At 43.6% G+C, this 19,863-nt stretch overlaps 2 protein-coding genes and 1 long non-coding RNA gene across 4 annotated transcripts in view; 2 read left to right on the top strand and 1 right to left on the bottom strand.

The window, feature by feature from the left end:
- The window catches only part of Cep95 (centrosomal protein 95), a 32,306-nt gene extending 20,090 nt beyond the window's left edge, over nt 1-12,216 (bottom strand). Inside the window, 5 exon segments of the mRNA XM_050164282.1 lie at nt 532-649; nt 1,842-1,952; nt 9,089-9,196; nt 10,630-10,758; nt 12,081-12,216. Of these exon segments, the coding sequence (XP_050020239.1) occupies nt 532-649; nt 1,842-1,952; nt 9,089-9,196; nt 10,630-10,758; nt 12,081-12,099 (485 nt within the window). The 5' untranslated portion in view covers nt 12,100-12,216.
- LOC126514980 (uncharacterized) lies at nt 4,929-7,473 on the top strand. The gene is made up of 2 exons (XR_007595721.1): nt 4,929-6,804; nt 7,028-7,473. It is a non-coding gene; the product is annotated as an uncharacterized lncRNA (long non-coding RNA).
- A 79-nt stretch (nt 12,217-12,295) lies between the features above and the next one.
- Ddx5 (DEAD-box helicase 5) lies at nt 12,296-19,863 on the top strand. Of its 2 annotated transcripts, none has more exons than XM_050164259.1 (14): nt 12,296-12,441; nt 13,017-13,201; nt 14,379-14,544; nt 14,913-15,009; nt 15,093-15,226; nt 15,334-15,399; nt 15,865-16,006; nt 16,091-16,251; nt 16,334-16,506; nt 16,937-17,047; nt 17,286-17,347; nt 17,432-17,491; nt 18,758-18,982; nt 19,152-19,863. In XM_050164259.1, the coding sequence occupies exons 2-14, from the start codon at nt 13,158-13,160 to the stop codon at nt 19,556-19,558; spliced, it is 1,848 nt and encodes a 615-aa protein (XP_050020216.1). In that variant the 5' UTR covers nt 12,296-12,441; nt 13,017-13,157; the 3' UTR covers nt 19,559-19,863. The 2 variants fall into 2 exon arrangements, with proteins under 2 accessions (XP_050020216.1, XP_050020217.1); XM_050164260.1 differs by lacking the exon at nt 12,296-12,441 and adding an exon at nt 12,529-12,675.

The following is a 19,863-nucleotide window of genomic DNA, read 5'->3' as shown; positions in this document are numbered from 1 at the left end:
AGAGAAACCCTGTCTCGAAAAACAAAACAAAACAACAAAAAAAAAAAAAAAAAAAAAAAAAAACGAGTTAGGGGCTGGGTGTGTGCACGCACCTTTAATCCCAGTACTCAGGAGGCAGAGGCAGGCAGATCTCTTGAGTTTGAGGCCAGCCTGGTCTACAGAGTGAGTTTCAGGACAGTCAGAGCTACACAGGAAAACCCTGTCTGGAAAAATAAACAAATCTGTAACATTTTGAAGGTGGAGCAAGAAGATCAGTTCAGTCATGCTTAGTTACATAGGGAGTTCAAGGCCAGCCCAGGTTATATAAGACCTTGTCTCAAAAAAATAAATTGATGATCAAAGAAAAAATTAAAAATTAATAGGTAGTTAAATTGAAAATTATTAATTAAGTAGAGTTCAAGGTTCCTAAAACTCCCTCAGAAAGGTAGAAAAGAAGCTAGTAAAATATTCACATCAGCTTTAGAGGGACCATAAGTATGCTGGCTTCATCTTAGATAGTTAAATGTGATCTGCTTGATGACATTCACAGACATTGCACACTACCTCCCAAAAGAAACTTTTTTCCATGATGACTTGGACTCCTTGATACTCTCCAGCTCATCCACGGGTTCCTCTCCATGCGAGTCTTGAAAATACTGCTCAGTTTCACCTGTTTAAACACGATTAAAAACAAACAATAATTGATACCCCAGCCTGTCGTGAGTCAGAGCGAAACGATAAAGAAGCGAAATAAACCACCGCCTGCAGTGAGTCTCCTAGAAAACAAACAAGCTCAGGGCTTTCCCTGCAAGGTGGCAGGTCGGCAGTTACAGCAGGGCTTTATTACTGCTGTGTGCACTTGTGTGTGGAGGGGGCATGCCGGAGATTGCGTGCCACAGTACAAGTGTGGAGGCCAGAGTTATTTCTCTTCTTCCCTGGGGTTCTGGGGTTGGGATTCAGGTGAGCCACACCTTTCCAATCTTCTCTACAGCTTTTAAGTCTTTTTAGCTACTGATTAAAAATAGGGCACTGGGACTAGCGTCTGGAGGCTGACCTCAGGTACCAAAGTCTCTGCATAGGTCTCACCGACAACAGCAGAATTTGCAATGATGAGTGTACCCAGGCCTTTTGTTTTCACTGGTATTAGAATTCATGTTTATTACTATTTCTGCTAAAACTTTCTGCTTTAACTCCACAATACAAGAACAGGTAATGTATTATTCCATCCATTATCAATATAATCGTTTACTCTTAAGTTGTTGAGCTGCAGCTTCTTGCTGGATATGATGGTACATGCCTGTGATCTCAGCACTCCAGAGGCAAATTTCAAGCGCTTAACTATCTTTAGTATCACTTCCTTAGGATAAGTTACTAGATACAGAATTTATCAAAAGTGAGAAACTGATTTTAAAGTATGGCATACTGATCTTCATGAAAGAAATTTCTCATGGTAAGTCTGAAGTGGGTTGCTCCAAGAGTAAGATTAAAAATATTCAGGCTGTCACAAAATGCCAGTTTAGGCTCAAGACTGACTGATGATGTACCAGTAACCCTGCGGATGCCTTAGTAACATCCTCACTAGATGCATGGTGGCTGTTCTGACAGGAAATTAAGGAACAAGAGATTTCACGTAATAATAGGACAATAAATAATTCAACTAGAAATTCAACTTTCTATTATTGATCGGTTGTAATTTAAAGGCCACGTCCAAGTTAGCAAAGAATATAATGGGAGTCTAGGATAGGTTCTAACTATTCAGAACAGAAAGAATCGGAAATTTATCATGACATTTACCAGCATTTGTATTAGAGATTCTGTTTCTTAAGAGCAATGGGCAAGCTGGCCTCCACCCTTAAACTTACTTTTACTGTGAGACGTTTCACTGATGTGTTCTGTCAGATACTCCAATAATCCATCAAATATTTCTAGGAGATTCTTGATAGATTCCTTATCCCCTTTCACTATGTTTTCTCCTAAACACAGAAGACAGAGATTTTAAGACATTTAAAAAGGAAATCAGAAAGCCTCATTGTTGTTATTACTTTAACTATGTAAAGATATGTTAATTTCCTTATGTTGCAGAATATTACTTTAACTATGTAAAGGTGTGTTACATTTGTTTATGCTGCACTTGTTTAACAAGACACCTTGATGGATCTAATAAAAAGCTGACCGGCCAATAGCTAGGCAGTAGAAGGATAGGTGGGGCTGGAGGGCAGAGAGGATCAGGAGGAATCTGAGCCCAGAGAATGAACACGGGAAAAGAGAGGGAGATGCCTGAGGCCACTCAGCCAATTAGGCAGCCACTAGTCAGCCAGACATGAAGTAGGGCATACAGAAGGGAAGAAAGGCAAAAAGCCCCGAGGCAAACATAGATGAAGAGAAACAGATTAATTTAATTATAAGAGCTAGTGGGCCAAGCATAAGACTGAACATTCATAACTAATAATAAGTCTCTATGTCTTTATTTGGGAGCTGGTTGGTGACCCCAAAGAAAGCCTATAAACTTTGAAATGAATATATGAATGCAGTTTGAGAATACAGGTATAAACCAAGGAAAAGCAATTATAAATATCAAAAACATCCGTTTCCTGTTGATTATCACTGAAGAAACAAGGGATGGGGGAGCCTGAGTGTGGTAGTTAATCATTTGCTGGCACGTTCTTTTTTTCTAGCAGCTAAGTATCTGGCCCTAAGGAACAGTCTCTGGGGCAGCAGTTCTCAACCTATGGGTCAAGACCCCTTTGGGGATCTCAGATATTTACATTACAATTCATAACAGTAGCAAAATTACAGTTATGAAGTAGCAACAAAAGTGATTTTATGGTTGGCAGTCACCATGAGGAGGTGTACTAAAGGGTCACAGCAATAGGAAGGTTAAGAACCACTGCTCTAGGGAAATGGCCACCAAAACAGAAAACAGCAGAGACCTTTCCAGTAGCTAGTGAAAGAACAGCCTACGCCTGCTGGGCCTGCTCATGGGGCTGCACTGTGAAAAGTTACAAGACAAGATGGACAACTTGTTGGGATGCTTCTTCCTTCCATCAGGAATCTCTGTTCTTGTATCTACTTACTTTGTGTAAGTTTTCCTTTTTTTTACACCTTGAGACAGGGTAGCCTCGAACTTTCTATACAGTAGAGGGTGACCTTCAACTCTCATCCTCCTGCCTCCACCTCCCAAATGTTAGGATTATAGTCCTGTATCAGTATATCTGGTGTAGATGGTACCAAAGAGCAAAGGTCCTGCTTTCTGCAAGCTAGCCAAGCACTTTCTGCCTCTAATTCCCAGAAGTTAATCTTTGGGAAGTCTCTAGCACGATGCCTGGCCCAGAAGAGACCGCAGATAAATGTGAAGGTGGGATGTGCAGAAGCGAGCTGGTAAAACATGTAAGCCTGACTTGTTTAATGTCATCTAAAATGGAGTCTAATCAACATCAAGTCTGGATGGAATTTATCTCCCCGTACTCTCTGTCCTTTGGGAAATTATGCCTAGCATTCGAAAAATACAGCAAAGGAAGGCTCAAAGTCTGTTAACTGAGAATCTAGTCATCTACTTTAACCATGACATAAAACAAATCTACACCAGAATTCTGATGTTGTCCTCTGCTGCTGGTAAAAACAGACAAAATTTGACAGGCTTTTTAATTTTTAAAATAACAGATCAGAAATCATGTTTTCAAGTTCTGTTTTTTTCTGGCTTAAACAATGTGTGTCCCAAGGGCATCCTCAGCCGTCTTCGTTTCCAGGATGGGGAGTGCATGGGGAGCGCATGACGTCAACCCAGCAACTAGATTGGCAGCAGGGCCCACAGCTCCGAGGTAGGGGAAAGTGCTTTAAAAGAGACCTAAGCAGTAAGAAGCTGCTGCTCAGGGGATCTGAAGAGGTAAGCAGATCTGACACTGCTCATGCTGTGCTGTCTGGGCAGTGCTATACTGAAAACCTTACAAACAGGTGTTCTCAGAACCTTGCTCCGGTGTATTCATAAAGCACAAACACCGAGCTGTTCACGGAAACCTGGGACTATAATCCCAGCACTGAGGAGATGGCGATGGGAGGATTGCCAAGAGTTGGAGGCCATCCTGAGCTAACTAGTGAAACCAGTGGTCTTACCCCAGGCTAGAGTTTAAGAGTCCGTCTTTAAAAAACAAAAAGGGAGCTCAGTGTGCTGACACAAAGCTTTAATCTCAGCATAGGGGATGCAACTGGATCTCTGAATTCTCGGCCAACAAGACTACATAGTGAAGCCAGCATCAGACAAACTGGCAACTGTCCTCAGTCAGGTGATAAAGCAGTTCCACTGAGTTGCAAGAGCAAGGCAACTCCAAAATCATCCCTCCAAATTAATCACCTCCAAAGTGAGCAAAACCATTTACTCACCTAGAACTGAATTAAAGAGAACCGTGTATGGCTCCTGTCAGTGTATTAAGAGACATAAACGACCTATCTTAACATCTAACTCCTTGTGGCTCACACCTTTGATCCCAGCACTTGGGAGTCAGAGGCAAGTGGATCTCTTTGAGTTTGAGGCCAGCCTGGTCTACACTGTGAGTTCCAGGACAGGCAGAATTATGTAGAGAGAACCTGTCTCTAAACAAAATAAAACAAAAAGAACAGAAAAACATTTACCTCCTTGAAATGTAAAAGCCGTTTTTGTGATAAAATATACGTGGAAGTTTCTAGGATTCTCGCTGTTCATGAGCTTCAGCTGCTTTACTAGGATTCTTACCCATCAGTCTGCAATTATGAATATGCATGTGCTATGTTTGGTTTTGTATGTTTGGTTTTGAATGCAACATAGTGTACCCTATATTATTTAGAAAAAAAACTTTTAAATTGTATCTGTGTCTGTGTGTGGTGCTAGAAATCGAACCCAAGGCTTCCTACTCTAGAAGGCACCTTGCCAATTAAATTATATCACCAAATGTTTTAGGTAGATAACATAGTGATGGAGGAAGGTAATTGGTTAATTATAATAAACCAACTGCTTGGCCTCATAGCTTAGAACATAGGTGGGTGGAATAAACAGAATAGGATGCTGGGCGGAAGAGGAAGTGAGATCAGACTCTGCTCTGCTCCCGGACAGACCCGACAGCTCTGCTCTCTGGAGCAGAGACGCCATGCTCAGCTCTCCCAGGCAACTCCAACCCAGAATAGACATAGGCTAGAATCTTCCCGGTAAGCGCACCTTGGGGTGCTTACACACATCATTAGAAATGGGCTAGTCCAGGTGCGAGAATTAGCCTGTAAGGGCTAGAGTTCATGGGCCAAGCAGTTCTTAAATGAATACAGTTTGTGTGTTGTTATTTCGGGCATGAGCTAGCCAAGCGGCCGGGGTGTTGGGGACGCAGCCCCGCCGCTCCTATTTCAACAGATGGCGCCCAGACGTGTGGACAACTGAATCCACAGAAAGCCTGAAAAAGCTTGGGAAAGAGTAAAGCATGTTTTCTTGGTAGCAGCAGTTTCTCGGGTCTCCTCTGCTTGTTAGAAGCAAGCAAGTACTCTCATCTAAGAGAGGCTTCCTGACTCAGCTTCAGCTGCAAAACCCTGCAGCTCATTAAGAGGTCCTGCCACAAAACACTTAAACGGTGTTGACGAAAAGCTGAACGCATGCTTTTCGATTTTCAGCTGTAGCAGGAAAAAAGCTGTGCCGTTTAAAAATGCCGGCTTTCTGGGCTGTCCTGCCACGGCAAACTCTGACTCTTTTACGCAGGCGGTTCGTGTGGTTTGCAAGCACAGGCTGCTGAAGCTCGCTTGCTGGCAGGGACCTTGAAATGCCATAGAGTTGTGGCAGTAAACGTGGCTACAACCGGTACCTCAGCCATGAGGCCGGAAAGCTAAGGAATGGACTGGATCTAGCTGGCAAAGCCACGGCTTTAATCCTACTCATATTGCTCAGTAATTTAAAGGCTCGTGTGGTCAGAAAAAGAGAGATATACAGTAAAGAGATTCAAAGATAAAGAAAATGTTTAAATGATTTACAGTGTGTTAAAAATATATGCAAGCTAAAAGTTAAAAGTTCTTAAAAAAAAAAAAGAAAAAGAGAAGTTGTGTGTGGTAGTACACGCCTTTAATCCCAACACTTGGGAGGCAGAGGGAGATTGACCTCTGTGACTTCAAGGTGTGGTAGCACACGCCTTTAATCCCAGTGCCTAGAAGGCAGAGACAAACAGATCTCTGTGAGTTCAAGGTGTGGTAGCAAACACCTTTAATCCCAATGCCTGGGAGGCAGAGACAGGCAGATCTCTGAGAGTTCAAGGAGAGCCTGGTCTACAGAGTTATTCCAGGTCAAAGAGATACAGAGAATATAAAAGTAAAAATAAACGAAATAGAGGTTAAAATAAAGCGTACAAAGATGGAAAATACACAGAGAATCTTGATACTGTATACTATTATGCTCTCTTTGAATTGTTTGAATGCTGAGGAAGGAGCAACAGCTGCTAAAAGATATTTGTTTATAAATGCTGCTGAACTAATCCAACGTAGAGATTTTGATGCCTTGACTTTGAAATTTGGATCTAAGGACATGATACTTTGGAAAGGAGTTTCTTTTTTTGTTTTCACAGAGGATGAGACCCTGTTCATTTCTTCTATTCCGATATGGTATGATGGACCACGCCCTCCTGAACGGTTGCTGTGAATACCTTCAGAAAATTGCTTCGCTCAACTGCCAACTGAGATGAAACTAGCACACAGGTTATACCATGAAAGACCTAATTAACGACGCCCCCATTCAGCAGGAAGCAGTTTGGAGAGAAAAAACTGCGCCCATGTTCCCAAATATGGTTTATAAATGTTCTTTTACATTTAAAGGGGGAGATGATATAGGTATGAATAATTTACATTGATATGGATTTTGCTTTAGTGATTTAAATTTAAGGTTAATTTTGTAATGTATATAGGTTGTTAATGAATAATCATTAATAATAGTTAAGTTTGTAGTCATGTTAGTTAAGATTTTCTAGATGTGCATAGATATATTTTAGATAGGCATTCTTCATATTTTTCAAAGATTATAGAATATGGCATTTTAAATGTTTTAATAACTTAGGACTTTTCATGACAATGAGACACTCTGCTCCTGGCAGCACCAATCTACTTCAAGAGGAAGATGGGCATCGAAGAGGATCCTTATGGAGTTTGATAGCCATTTGGGCAAGAAACTGCTCTTGCCTGGACTATTGCATAAACTGGACACAGAGAACCCGCAGAGAGAGGACTGCTGAACTTGCCTAAAGGTGAGATGATCTTTCGGGGTTCCTGATTCATGAAAGAGTCTGCAAGACATTCTTCAGGACAAGCAGATAGTGACTGCCTTTGAAATTTCCTGCTTTGTGGAAATGTCTGCTGGAAACTATGGGCCTGTAGGCCGAAGATGGATGCCCCAACGGTACAGAGGAACTTTGGGTGACTGTCCAGGCAGCGAGATGTCTCTGTCATTTCTAGAGCTTTGGATGTTAAGTTAAAGCCTTCTTTTTTTTTTTTTTTTTTTTTTTTGTTTAAACAGAAAAAGGGGAAGTGATGTGGGAGTGTCATATATCAATCTGTTGATTTCATTGGTTAAGTTATAATAAACCAACTGCTTGGCCTCAGCTTGGAACATAGATGGGAGGAGTAAACAGAATAGAATTCTGGGCGGAAGAGGAAGTGAGGTCAGACTCTGCTCTGCTCCCGGAGAGACCCGACAGCTCTGCTGGAGCAGAGACGCCATGCTCAGCTCTCCCAGGCAGCTGCAACCCACGATGGACTTAGGCTAGAATCTTTCCGGTAAGCGCACCTTGGGGTGCTTACACACATCATTAGAAATGGGCTAGTCCAGGTGCGAGAATTAGCCTGTAAGGGCTAGAGTTCATGGGCCAAGCAGTTCTTAAATGAATACAGTTTGTGTGTTGTTATTTCGGGCATGAGCTAGCCAAGCAGCCGGGGTGTTGGGGACGCAGCCCGCCGCGCCTATTTCAACAACATAGTTCAAAATTTAAAAAATAAAATAAAATCTCAGGGGCTGGAGAGATGGATCAGTAAGTAGTTAAGAGCATTGACTACTCTTCCACAGGACCCGGGTTCGATCCCCAGCAACCACATGGGAGTTAACAATTGTCTCTAACTCCAGTTCCAAGTGGACCCAATACCCCTTACATGCTAGCAAAACACCGATACATATGAAATAAAATAAATCTCAAAAAAAAATTTAAGTTTTAAAATTGCTTAAGGAAAATTCTTACTTGTAAGCCCTTTTCCGTATCCATGAGTCTTGTCGGATGTCACCAGAGTAACATGATTCTGACATACTCTTCTAGAAAGTCTTTCTGAATACAACCAAGTACATACAAATTCTCACCACACCTGTCCTAACAAACTGTAGCATGTGCTATTATCATCAGAAAGACAAGTTTTTCTAACACAGTGTACCCTGAAGACTGTTTTCTGTAATGTGCAACTGTATAGTTCAAATCTCTGCAGTTGCTCATTGCTGTGGAGTGCCGCACTGTAAGGAGCTTTTGTAATTTAATCAGCAGCTAATGTGACATTTGGGTTCTGGTGTTCCTTTTAACTGCAACAGATTTACAGCATGGTATGCTTTAAAACAAGCATGGTGGTACACACTTTTTTTTTCGTTTTCCCATTTTTTTTTTTTTTTTTGAGACAGGGTTTCTCTGTGTAGTGCTGGCTAGCCTCTAAGAAAGCCACCTGCCTCTGCCTCTGCTTCCCGAGTGCTGGGATTCAAGACTGCACCAGCATGTGGCACACACCTTTAATCCCAACACTTGGAAGGCAGAGGCAGATGGAGCTCTTAGAGGCCAGCCAGGTCTACAGAGGAAATCCATCATGACAGCCAAGGCTACACAGAAAAACCCTGTCTCAAAAGAAAAACAAAAAACAAACAACTACTACAAAAGACTCAAAACTACCAAATACAAAAAACACATACTTAAAACACATTTGCAGGCCAGCACTAGCGCAGACTCAGTGGCCAGTGTTCCAGGGCTCTCATGGCACACTGAATGTTGTAGCTCAACCTTACAGTTTTCGTGTTCAAACCTGTTAAACAACAGCTTAGATTCTAACACTTAATTAAAATATATAATTATCTGATGGGTAAGCATATACTAACCTGTTATGTGAGACAAGCTGACCTGAAGGTAATCCAAAGCTAGTGAATCAATCACTGCTTGTACATTGTGGGCATCGTCTTCTTGACTCCTGGAAATAACTATGAGGTCTGTGGGGGAGGGAAAGTCATGTCATTTTAGAGCTTTGAGGGGCCGAGCTGTGAAATATATTTGTATTCATCATATATATGTCTGTGACTAGGCTTGTGAAAAAACTCCACTGCTACAAAAACAACTCAAAAGAATTATAGAGCCTAAACTCTATGTACTAGAGTCTGTATTGGTTGACTATTTATTGATTTGAACTTACTCTTCAATACTCTATTTATAATAGTTGAGTATTTTTCACCCAATGTATGAGTATATTCTATACACATACCATGTAAAGGAATAAATAGAGCTCCTTAAAGGCATTAGTGCCAGGCAGTGGTGGCACATGCCTCTAATCCCAGCACTCGGGAGGCAAAGGCCGGTAGACCTCTGTGAATGTGAGGCCAGCCTGGCCTACAAGAGCTAGACCCAGGACAGGCTCCAAAACTACAGAGAAACCATGTCTTGAAAAACAAAAAACAAAACAAACAAAAAAATTAAAGGCATTAAGATAGTCTAATAACAACAGCAAGGCTGGGTATGATGACACATCTCTACAATCTCAGCACTGGCGAGATTGTAGCTATATCAGGAGTTTGTACCTACACTGCTCTATATAACAAGACCTGTCTAAAAACAAACAAACAGATGCTTAAACCCCTAACTATGGGCTGCTTTCCTTGACAAAGTAAAGCAAAAACTAAAGGCCAAATCAGCCAGGCATGAGAGCATATGCCTTTAATTCCAGCTTTCAGGAGGCAGAGCAGAGTCTGATCTACATAGCAAGTCCTAGGTCAGCTGAGGCTATATGGTGATATTATGTCTAAAAAACAAAACCAGAAGACCAAACCACTGCAGGTGTTCAAGTGGTCAGCTTTCATATGCCCTGTTATAAGCATCTTCTGGGGATGACTGGCTAAAGCAGAGATGAAAATATAGAAAAATTTTAATGGCAAGACAAGCCTCTCATCTGGGTAGACTAGAGCACCTTTTAATCCCAGCACTTGGAGGCAGACAGGTGGGTATCTGAGTTTGAGGCCAGCTTGGTCTACAGAGAAAGTTCCTGGACAGCCAGGGCCACATAGAGAAACCCTGTCTTGAAAAAAACAAAAATGAAAAACAAAACTGAACTAACATCAAGTAAATGTTAATTCTTATCCATAATTAGTAGTCAAATAAGACCCAACAAATTCCCAAGACCCACTCAAATTTATAACCTTGAATTGAAGGTAGTTACAGAAATAATGACTCTAAAAGGCATGAATTGCATGGGATTAAATGGGGATTAACTCAAATAAATGCCAGACTATTTAATCATGGCTGTTATTGTGGGTGAGGTCCATAATGTACTCATTAAAGCAACTAGTGTCATAGTTGAATAAGACACAAAATTCATTATGAAAGGAAACTTGTGGCTCAAGACAAAATTATTCTCACTTTTCAGTACCCTTACCTGGTACCTTTTCTCCCAAAATGGACTGATAAAGTGCAATAAAGACATTAGCATCACAATCTTCAAGTTCGTGTATCCTCAGGTGTATGTGACATTTAAAAAGAAGATTATTGGCAAGTGTTACCCATTCTGTTGGGGAAGAAGGGGGGGGGTATCAGTCTTCAATAGCAATAGAAAAAGTCATATGTACATTTAAACAAAAATCACTGCCACAGAACATATACATTGAAAACTGTAGAAGATAAGGACTTTGTCATGAGATTTCAAATACTCAACTGGGCAAAAGTTTTCAAAAGATGTACTTAATTCCTTGGGATGATTTCCAGTGCTAGCTCTTACACAGTCAAAACTATTGGGCCAGTCCAACTTTTACTCTTGTAACCTAAGATTCCACCTACTGGCATTTTTATAATACTGACATAGGTGTTTTAGTTACAATATACTTATAGGTAAGAACGAATGTCAAAAGGCAGTAGTAAATGATAATCTAAAGTTGCTAGAATCTAACGGAGGGAGGTGGCTCCAAATTCCCAAAAGTTTTATCCAATTAGCTTGTGTAAGTTAAGATCTCTCTGGTGCCCAAACAGGTGACTGATTTGGACTGTTAGGAACTGGAATAATGACAACACCGACACTAATGCATTTGTTAGCTTTCTTTTTTATTACAGTTGATGCATATGAAGGTAAACATGAGAAAAATGAACACAACGCTAAGCTCTGAACTAGCACATTAATACTGCTCACGTTCCCCGTTGGGTTATTGTTTGTTTGCTTTAAACATCCCTTCTTTTCCTCTATTCAGTTCAGGACCAAGCTTAAGGGTTTCAGCAATAATTCTGAAAGCTTGAAACTCCTGTATTCTGAAACGACTGGGTATTAGAGAAGACACCATAGAACTGGGCAAGTCTCCAGTATGAGATGGACCGGTATTCTGGAGACAATAGTCTGAATGTGCCATCCATGTCTCCGTCCGATGCCCATTTCTCACAGCAACCAAGCCATGACAACCATTTTGTGTGCTGTCCGGGAGAGGAGGTAAGCGTCCTGGACAACCGAATCAACTGGCTTTTCAAAGGCAGTACTAGACAAAGCCGGTTATTCTAGAGAACATCAAAAGATCTAAGGAGCGCTGTGCCTCAAAAAATAAAAATAAAAAATAAAAAAATACACGTCCCACATATATGGGTTCAGAGCAGGATCCTCTGCTCTGAAAAAGACAGGATGCGGGTGTTCCAGCCTCGCCACAGAACCCATCTATCACATCCCAAGTGTCCGTCCCGCGTCTAGAAACCCCAAGAGGTCTCGAGGCTGAGACCCCCAAATTCAGAGAGCCCCCCGCGACTGCGACTACTGTCCGGCAGTCACGAGCCTCTCGGGACACGGTTAGGGTCGGCCCGCGGCCAGCTGGATGCTGCAGAATACAAACACTAGGGCTCCAGGCCGAGACTCACCAGCCTCAGAGCTGGCCATACTGCCAAGAAAGGTCGCGGCCGGAGACGAGAGCGCGGGCGGGCGACGGTGTCCTGGAAGGGCCGAACCGGAGAGAGCCGAAGCGGGTAGGAGGGGGTCGGAACCAGAGAGCGGGGACCGAGGGCTGGGAGAGGGAGGGACGTTAAAACGGCTTCTCGCCGCTGATTGGTCATCAGAGAGGCACTTCCTCTCGCAGCTCGCGCTTCGGCGGCAGTTTGCGGGCTCTAGCTACCTTTCCCCGCGGGCAAGATCCCGCTTGAGGGTTCTCAGATCGGCCGGCCAGGCAGCCAGGTCACCCAGCAGCCCGGCCGATCTCCCCGGGGCGTCGGGGCCGCGCTTCCGGTGAGTCTGCGGTGAGGTATCCCTCCGCCGCCGCCAAGCGGACAAGTAGTGCGGTCCGCCTAGCCCTGGGGTGCCACCACGTGACAGCAGCAGGCTCCACCTCCCCGTCCTCCCCGGTCATGGGCGTGGGGGAGTCTGTGGCGACGTAAACATCTTCAAGCGGAGCCTGCGAGCTGGCAGGCGCTGGCCATTTTTTTAGTGACCGGCTGGCCCCGGGGAAGCGGCTCGCTTGAGGTGCGGGGCGAGGCATCCTAGGGGGGTCGGCGCCGTCGGGAAGGGGGGGGTAGACGGGCGCCTGTGAGGGGGCGCGGGGGGGGGGGGGGGGGGGGGGGGGGGGGGGGGGGGGGGGGGGGGGGGGGGGGGGGGGGGGGGGCCCGGGGGGGGGGGGGGGGGGCGAGGACATGGCGGATTCCGGAACGCCAGCGGGCGTTGGAGCCCCAGCCAGGGGGCGGGGCGATTAGGTCACAGAGCGGCTCCCGGCAGCCTTTGCGGCGAGGAGGCGGTCCAGGCTATAAAACCGGCCGCCGGGACGCAGCCGGCACCTCATTCATTTCCACCGGTCCCTGGGTTTACAGCTCCGGCTTCGTCACCGCCGTTTCCCTCCGCTGGTGACGCCCCCGCAAAGGCTTCGCCGTCGCCGAGCCTCCTCTCCGCGACTCGTCGCTACTGGATTCCCCCTCACTGGGTCTTTCCCGCACACCGCAACCATTGACGCCATGTCGAGTTATTCTAGTGACCGGGACCGCGGCCGGGATCGAGGGTGAGTGTGGCGAGGGACCTGTCAGGCCGGGCGGGTGGGGGATGGGAGGGCGGCGCGGCCGGAGCTCGAGTTTCCAACCGACCGCCCCCGGGGTTTTCTGTAAGGAAGCCTGGCGTTTTCTGATAGCCGATTTAAAAGCCGTTAGAGGCGACGCTTCCTGGTCCTCGGGCTCAAGCCCGCTTTTGTGAGCTGCGAGGACCGGGACCCGCGGCGCCCCCGGCGACCTCGCGGCTGTTGAGGCGAGTCCGGGGGAGCGGGGCAGGGAAGGGAGCGCCGCGCCTTTGAGGCGGCCCGAGGCGTTGTTCCGCGCAACCTTCCTGCCGGTGTTTTAGGGGCTCCCGGTGTTACCCGGGAGTCGAGGGATCGCTTTCGAGGCCATCCGTGCCGGGGAGGATGGCCAACGTCGGCGGATTCAGCCATGCGGCTGAGCCGCGGCCACAAAATGCCGGCCTCGGACATGGCGGCGGCGCCTTTGTTACCCCGCCCGGCGGAGGCGCTCAAAATGGCAGCGTCGAGAAAATGTGGCGCAGAGAGAAATGCGAGACAAAGAAGGAAGCGCCGCCCCAGCGGGAACGCCGCCCGGTCCGGGACTCCTCCCCCGGTTGTCGCCGGCTCCTCCTCTTTTTTTTTTTTTTCCCCTGCTCGCGTTATATAATTTTGCTACCTTGATGTGCAGCGCTTCCGCGGTTCGCGGCGTTCCCCAAATCGCGGCTCGCCGGCGTGGGCACCCCTTCCTACCCTGCCCGCGACACCCTCATTAACCTCACATCGCCAGCGCGGTCCCGTTATTTAAGATCCGTTCCTTTGGTCGAAAACCGTGGCAAAAATAATCTTAAGCTCCTCCCTTCTTGCCCAGCTCCTAGACTCTTAATTCCTAAACTCGGAGGGGGGGGGGGAGTATATGGAGCCTCAAGCTGTTATCTGTCCATGTAATCCGAACTTCCAAAGGTTTGGGCATTTTCCGACCTGATAAATCCAGACTGTTTGCTTGGCCTCAATAGAGTGCGCTTGGGGACTACAGTAAAAAGAAATACTGTGCCAGTTGTGGCTGTCTAGAGAATGACATTTGGGAGGGATTCCAGAAATGCACTTTGGCTCGAAATCAAAAGGCATTAAATAAGACTTGGGTGCAAACCTATATAGGACTCTTCACAACTCGACTTTTTTTCTCCCGTAGATTCGGTGCACCAAGATTTGGAGGGAGTAGAACAGGACCCCTCTCTGGAAAGAAATTTGGAAATCCTGGGGAGAAACTAGTTAAAAAGAAGTGGAATCTTGATGAGCTGCCCAAATTTGAGAAGAATTTTTATCAGGAACACCCTGATTTGGCAAGGCGTACCGCTGTGAGTAATGTGGATTTTACTCAGTTGATGGAAACTGACAGGTGTCTTGCAAATGTCTAGGTTTGGAGAGTTATTTGTGATATGACTCCCAAACATGTCCTATTGAGTTATTCTGTGTAAAAAAATGTGTGTTGGCCAGGTTTAATGGCGTGGGCCTTTAATGCAATCACTGGGGAGACAGGCAAATCAATCCGCTTATTTGGGTTACACAGTGAGACTTGTTTTTTTTTTACATATGTATAATAAAGTAATATTTATTGCTAAATGGATTTTATGTGTCCAGATTTTAAGTACATAAAATCGTTAGCTGTGGGGAGCTTGTCAGTGCAGTTGGCTAAGGTTTGACACTGAGATCATTTGCTTTTCAGCAAGAGGTAGATACATACAGGAGAAGCAAGGAAATTACAGTTCGGGGTCACAATTGTCCAAAGCCTGTTCTGAACTTTTATGAAGCAAACTTCCCTGGTAAGAATTAATTTTCATCTTCGTCTTTCATTTATTTTCTCTTTTTACCTAAAAGTTTTTTACTAAAATATTCTTGGTTACAGCAAATGTCATGGATGTGATTGCGAGGCAGAATTTCACTGAACCCACTGCTATTCAAGCTCAGGGCTGGCCAGTTGCTCTAAGTGGGTTGGATATGGTTGGAGTAGCTCAGACTGGATCTGGGAAAACATTATCTGTAAGTTTAAGACAACTTGATACGTTCTGGGAGAGAGAGGATCTGGTAAATCTTCTTTAAAGCATTTTAATGCAATTTCTCCTGTTTCTATTCTTGCTCTCCAATAGTATTTGCTGCCTGCCATTGTCCACATAAATCACCAGCCATTCCTGGAGAGGGGTGATGGGCCTATTGTAAGTATGGCTTATAATTTTTTTTGGTTCTTAGACTAGAGATTTGTAGACTACATAATCCCCCATTTTGCTAGAACTAGTTTGACTTGTTCTTTCTGGAAAATGGAATTTGATTTTGCCTAAGGACAGTAAGCTCGAGACTTGCCATCAACTCTGATGCCTGAGTTCAATATCTATAACCTACAAGTAGGACAGAAAGTTTCCTGGAACCAGTGTTTCTTTATTCTGAGCATAGTGATCCCTGTTTATAATCTCAGTACTGTAATCCCAGGCAGAAACTGAGGATCCAGGAATTGGAAGTGCACTTCAATAACAGAAGGCCCTTGTAAAATTTAAAAAAAAAAAATCTTATGTCCATCTAAATTCAGTTCCAGAGACAACATCCCACCCTTCCTCAAAAAGACATGACACCCTAGTATGCTGGTTTGTACTAAAACTTTTTGTTTTTTAAATTTCTTTTCTTAGTGCTTAGTGCTGGCACCAACTCGAGAACTGGCCCAGCAAGTGCAGCAAGTTGCTGCTGAATACTGTAGAGCTTGTCGCTTGAAGTCTACTTGCATCTATGGTGGTGCTCCCAAGGGACCACAGATTCGCGATTTGGAAAGAGGTATATGCCCATAAAAGGGGCTCTTTGTCACTGGTAGGGTGAGAGTTTTGCATACTAAAGTTAAACTTGCTCCTTTAATTAAAGGTGTGGAAATCTGTATTGCAACACCTGGAAGACTGATTGACTTTTTAGAGTGTGGGAAAACCAATCTGAGAAGAACAACCTACCTTGTCCTTGATGAAGCTGATCGAATGCTTGATATGGGATTTGAACCCCAAATACGGAAAATTGTGGATCAAATCAGAGTATGTATCTTTACGTTCTTTTAAAAATCAGCTCTAAGTTTACTAAGTGTTGTGGTCTAATTTATTTCCCCCAATTTTTTAGCCTGATAGGCAAACCCTGATGTGGAGTGCAACTTGGCCAAAAGAAGTAAGACAGCTTGCTGAAGACTTCCTGAAAGACTATATTCATATCAACATTGGTGCACTAGAGCTAAGTGCAAACCATAACATTCTTCAGATTGTGGATGTATGTCACGATGTAGAAAAGGATGAGAAGTAAGTTTAAGTCTTAGCAATTTGAGGAAATCTTGCTTACACACCAGACTGGTTTTGGAAGTTGTATGAATGAAATTTAGTGTGGTATATGTTCCTTTTTAAATGTTTATGGGAATATACATATTGGATAAACTACTTCCCTGCCTGGCAGGCATGAGCAAAAAAGCTTGAGTTTGAACTTAGCCACTACACAAGCATACAAAGTGGTATGCCAGTCTTTTTTGAAATTCTTTATTCTTTGGGTGTTGATGTTTGCTAACAGCACTTCCTGTAGCCACGTGTCATTAGCTTTCCCTAAAGGACAAAGAACAGAATTGACTTAGTGGGTGTGATGTTTTGACTTCCATGATACGCATTCAACTGTTTCACCTATCATTTTTTTAGACAATTGTTTCTTTTAAAAAACTGACATTTTTTTTTTTATCTTTAGACTTATTCGTCTAATGGAAGAGATCATGAGTGAGAAGGAGAATAAAACCATTGTTTTTGTTGAAACCAAAAGAAGATGTGATGAGCTTACCAGAAAAATGAGGAGAGATGGGTATGTGGTTTCCTGCATCAAGGCAGACTTCAGAAGTACTTTGTTCAGAAGCAGGGAGTTTTGTGGGGATCATATACCACAGCATAGGTATAATTATATGAATTAATTTCCGTGACACTATAATGGTAACAGCTCAGTGATATAGTGCTTTTTGAGAGAGCACTTTGATGAAGACCTGTAGGGTTAAATATTGGCTTCAGGTTTTAAATGATTGCACTAATATAACTTGCTAATACAGGTGGCCTGCCATGGGCATCCACGGTGACAAGAGTCAACAGGAACGTGACTGGGTTCTAAATGGTATGTATTTCAAATAAGATGAGATTTGTAATTTGATAACATTTGCTTGGATTAATAGTCATTTTTATGTGTATGTCTTTGTAGAATTCAAACATGGAAAAGCTCCTATTCTGATTGCTACCGATGTGGCCTCCAGAGGGCTAGGTTAGTACAAACTCGAATTCGTGGCTTGGTTTCCCAGAAGATCTCCATGTAGTTTTTTTTAAAGAAAGTTTATTGCTTTCTTTAACCTGCATTTTTTTTCTAAGTTTTTTTCACATAAAGGTGCAGTCTTTGTGGCAAGGCCTAGGCATGACAATCGGAGGACTCGAGGGGGATGGAGGACTAGTGATCGGCTGGCTGCTTCCAGTCGATTAGAGAGGTGAAAAGCTGAAAGTGTGCCAGTAATCTTCAAAGGGCAGAACATACCACCTCTGCCCCATAAACTGTTCTCTCCGGGGGAAAAAAATGGAAGTTACCTCACAGTTCACTGCCGTGGTATTTCATCTGTCCCATGCTTTGCATGATTGCCATGGTACAGCATTGTTTCAAACTGTTCACTGTGATCTGTGGGTCTTTGAGTTTCAGTGAGTTTGCTGAAATGTCGAAGAAATATTTCCAAACTTCAATGTTCAATGAAATTTTTGTTCACGTTTGAAATGGAGAGAGCAGCTTTAAAAGGTACTAAGCCTTTTACAAATTGGTGAGTACTGGCACATGAGACCTAGAGCAGGATCAACTTCTCACACATAGTCAGTGGGAAAAGAAAGTGCCTTGAAAGTTCCTCCCTCACCTACACAGTAGTCGTCATGTCGAGACCTGCCAGAGAGAGACACATTCTCAAGTGAATCCTGGCTTCTTGGAAGCGCTTGCCTAGACGAGACACAGTGCATTAAAACAACTTTTGGGGGACAGGTATGTTTTTCTTGCAGCTGCAGTTGTAAGGTCTTGGCAAGACAAGCAGTGTGGCCAGAATTTTGAACTTCTGATGAGTGTTAATGCAAAGGACCTTGTACATTTTTTGTTTAAAGGTCCTCAAAAATGAGCACATGAAGAGTTTGCTGTGAAACTTTTAAGTGGCCCTACTGCGCAGAAGCATTCAGATGTCACTTGATGATCTGTAAGGGGACATTACCAATTTGGGAATGTGCTAAGGAGAACACACATTCCCTCGATAGGCTGTCAGTGGGCGGGTGATAACCTAATACAGCTGACATGTGCTTTTTTGTTTTTTGTTTTTTTCCTGCCCCACCCTCTTTTTTTCCAACCTCAATGGTATTCCTACAGGAAATGGATAACCATTTTAACTGTATTTTTTGCAGCCCGTACCTTCTTGGGAATACAATTGTCTAACTTTTTATTTTTGGTCTGGCTGTTGTGGTGTGCAAAACTCCGTACATTGCTATTTTGCCACACTGCAACACCTTACAGATGTGGAAGATGTGAAATTTGTCATCAATTATGACTACCCTAACTCCTCAGAGGATTATATTCATCGAATTGGAAGAACTGCTCGCAGTACCAAAACAGGCACAGCATACACTTTCTTTACACCTAATAACATAAAGCAAGTGAGCGACCTTATCTCTGTGCTTCGGGAGGCTAATCAAGCAATTAATCCCAAGTTGCTTCAATTGGTCGAAGACAGAGGTTCAGGTAAGATGTTACAGTTAGTTGGGTTAACCTCAAAATCTGTATTAGATGGGATTGGAGGGGTAAGTAGTTTATTTTGAAACCCAAGAACTCAAAAAGCTACTTAACTTCTATGTTAGCACATTAACATCATAGATAAAATTGACCCATTTTTCACTTACTTTTTTGACAGGTCGTTCCAGGGGTAGAGGAGGCATGAAGGATGATCGTCGAGACAGATACTCTGCGGGCAAAAGGGGTGGATTTAATACCTTTAGAGACAGGGAAAATTATGACAGAGGTTACTCTAGTCTGCTTAAGAGAGATTTTGGGGCTAAAACTCAGAATGGTGTTTACAGTGCCGCAAATTACACCAATGGGAGCTTTGGAAGTAATTTTGTATCTGCTGGTATACAGACCAGTTTTAGGACTGGTAATCCAACAGGGACTTACCAGAACGGTTATGATAGCACTCAGCAATATGGAAGTAATGTTGCAAATATGCACAATGGTATGAACCAACAGGCATACGCATATCCTGCTACCGCAGCTGCTGCGCCTATGATTGGCTATCCGATGCCAACAGGGTATTCTCAATAAGACTTTAGAAGTATATGTAAATGTCTGTTTTTCATAATTGCTCTTTATATTGTGTGTTATCAAACAAGATAGTTATTTAAGAAACATGGGAAATGCAGAAATGACTGCAGTGCAGCAGTGATTATGGTGCACTTTTTTCGCTATTTAAGTTGGATATTTCTCTACATTCCTGAAACAATTTTTAGGTTTTTTTTGTACTAGAAAATGCAGGCAGTGTTTTCACAAAAGTAAACTGTACAGTGATTTCAGATACAATAAATGAAGGCAATGCATGGCCTTCCAATAAAAGATATTTGAAGACTGAA

Source organism: Alexandromys fortis, unplaced genomic scaffold (genome assembly GCF_014885135.2).
Source record: "Alexandromys fortis isolate MF-2015 unplaced genomic scaffold, M_Fortis_MF-2015_v1.1 scaffold_156, whole genome shotgun sequence".
Classification (NCBI taxonomy): Eukaryota; Metazoa; Chordata; class Mammalia; order Rodentia; family Cricetidae; genus Alexandromys; species Alexandromys fortis.
The sequence above is the reverse complement of the archived record's forward strand: the minus strand, read 5'-3'. Positions and strand labels throughout refer to the sequence as shown.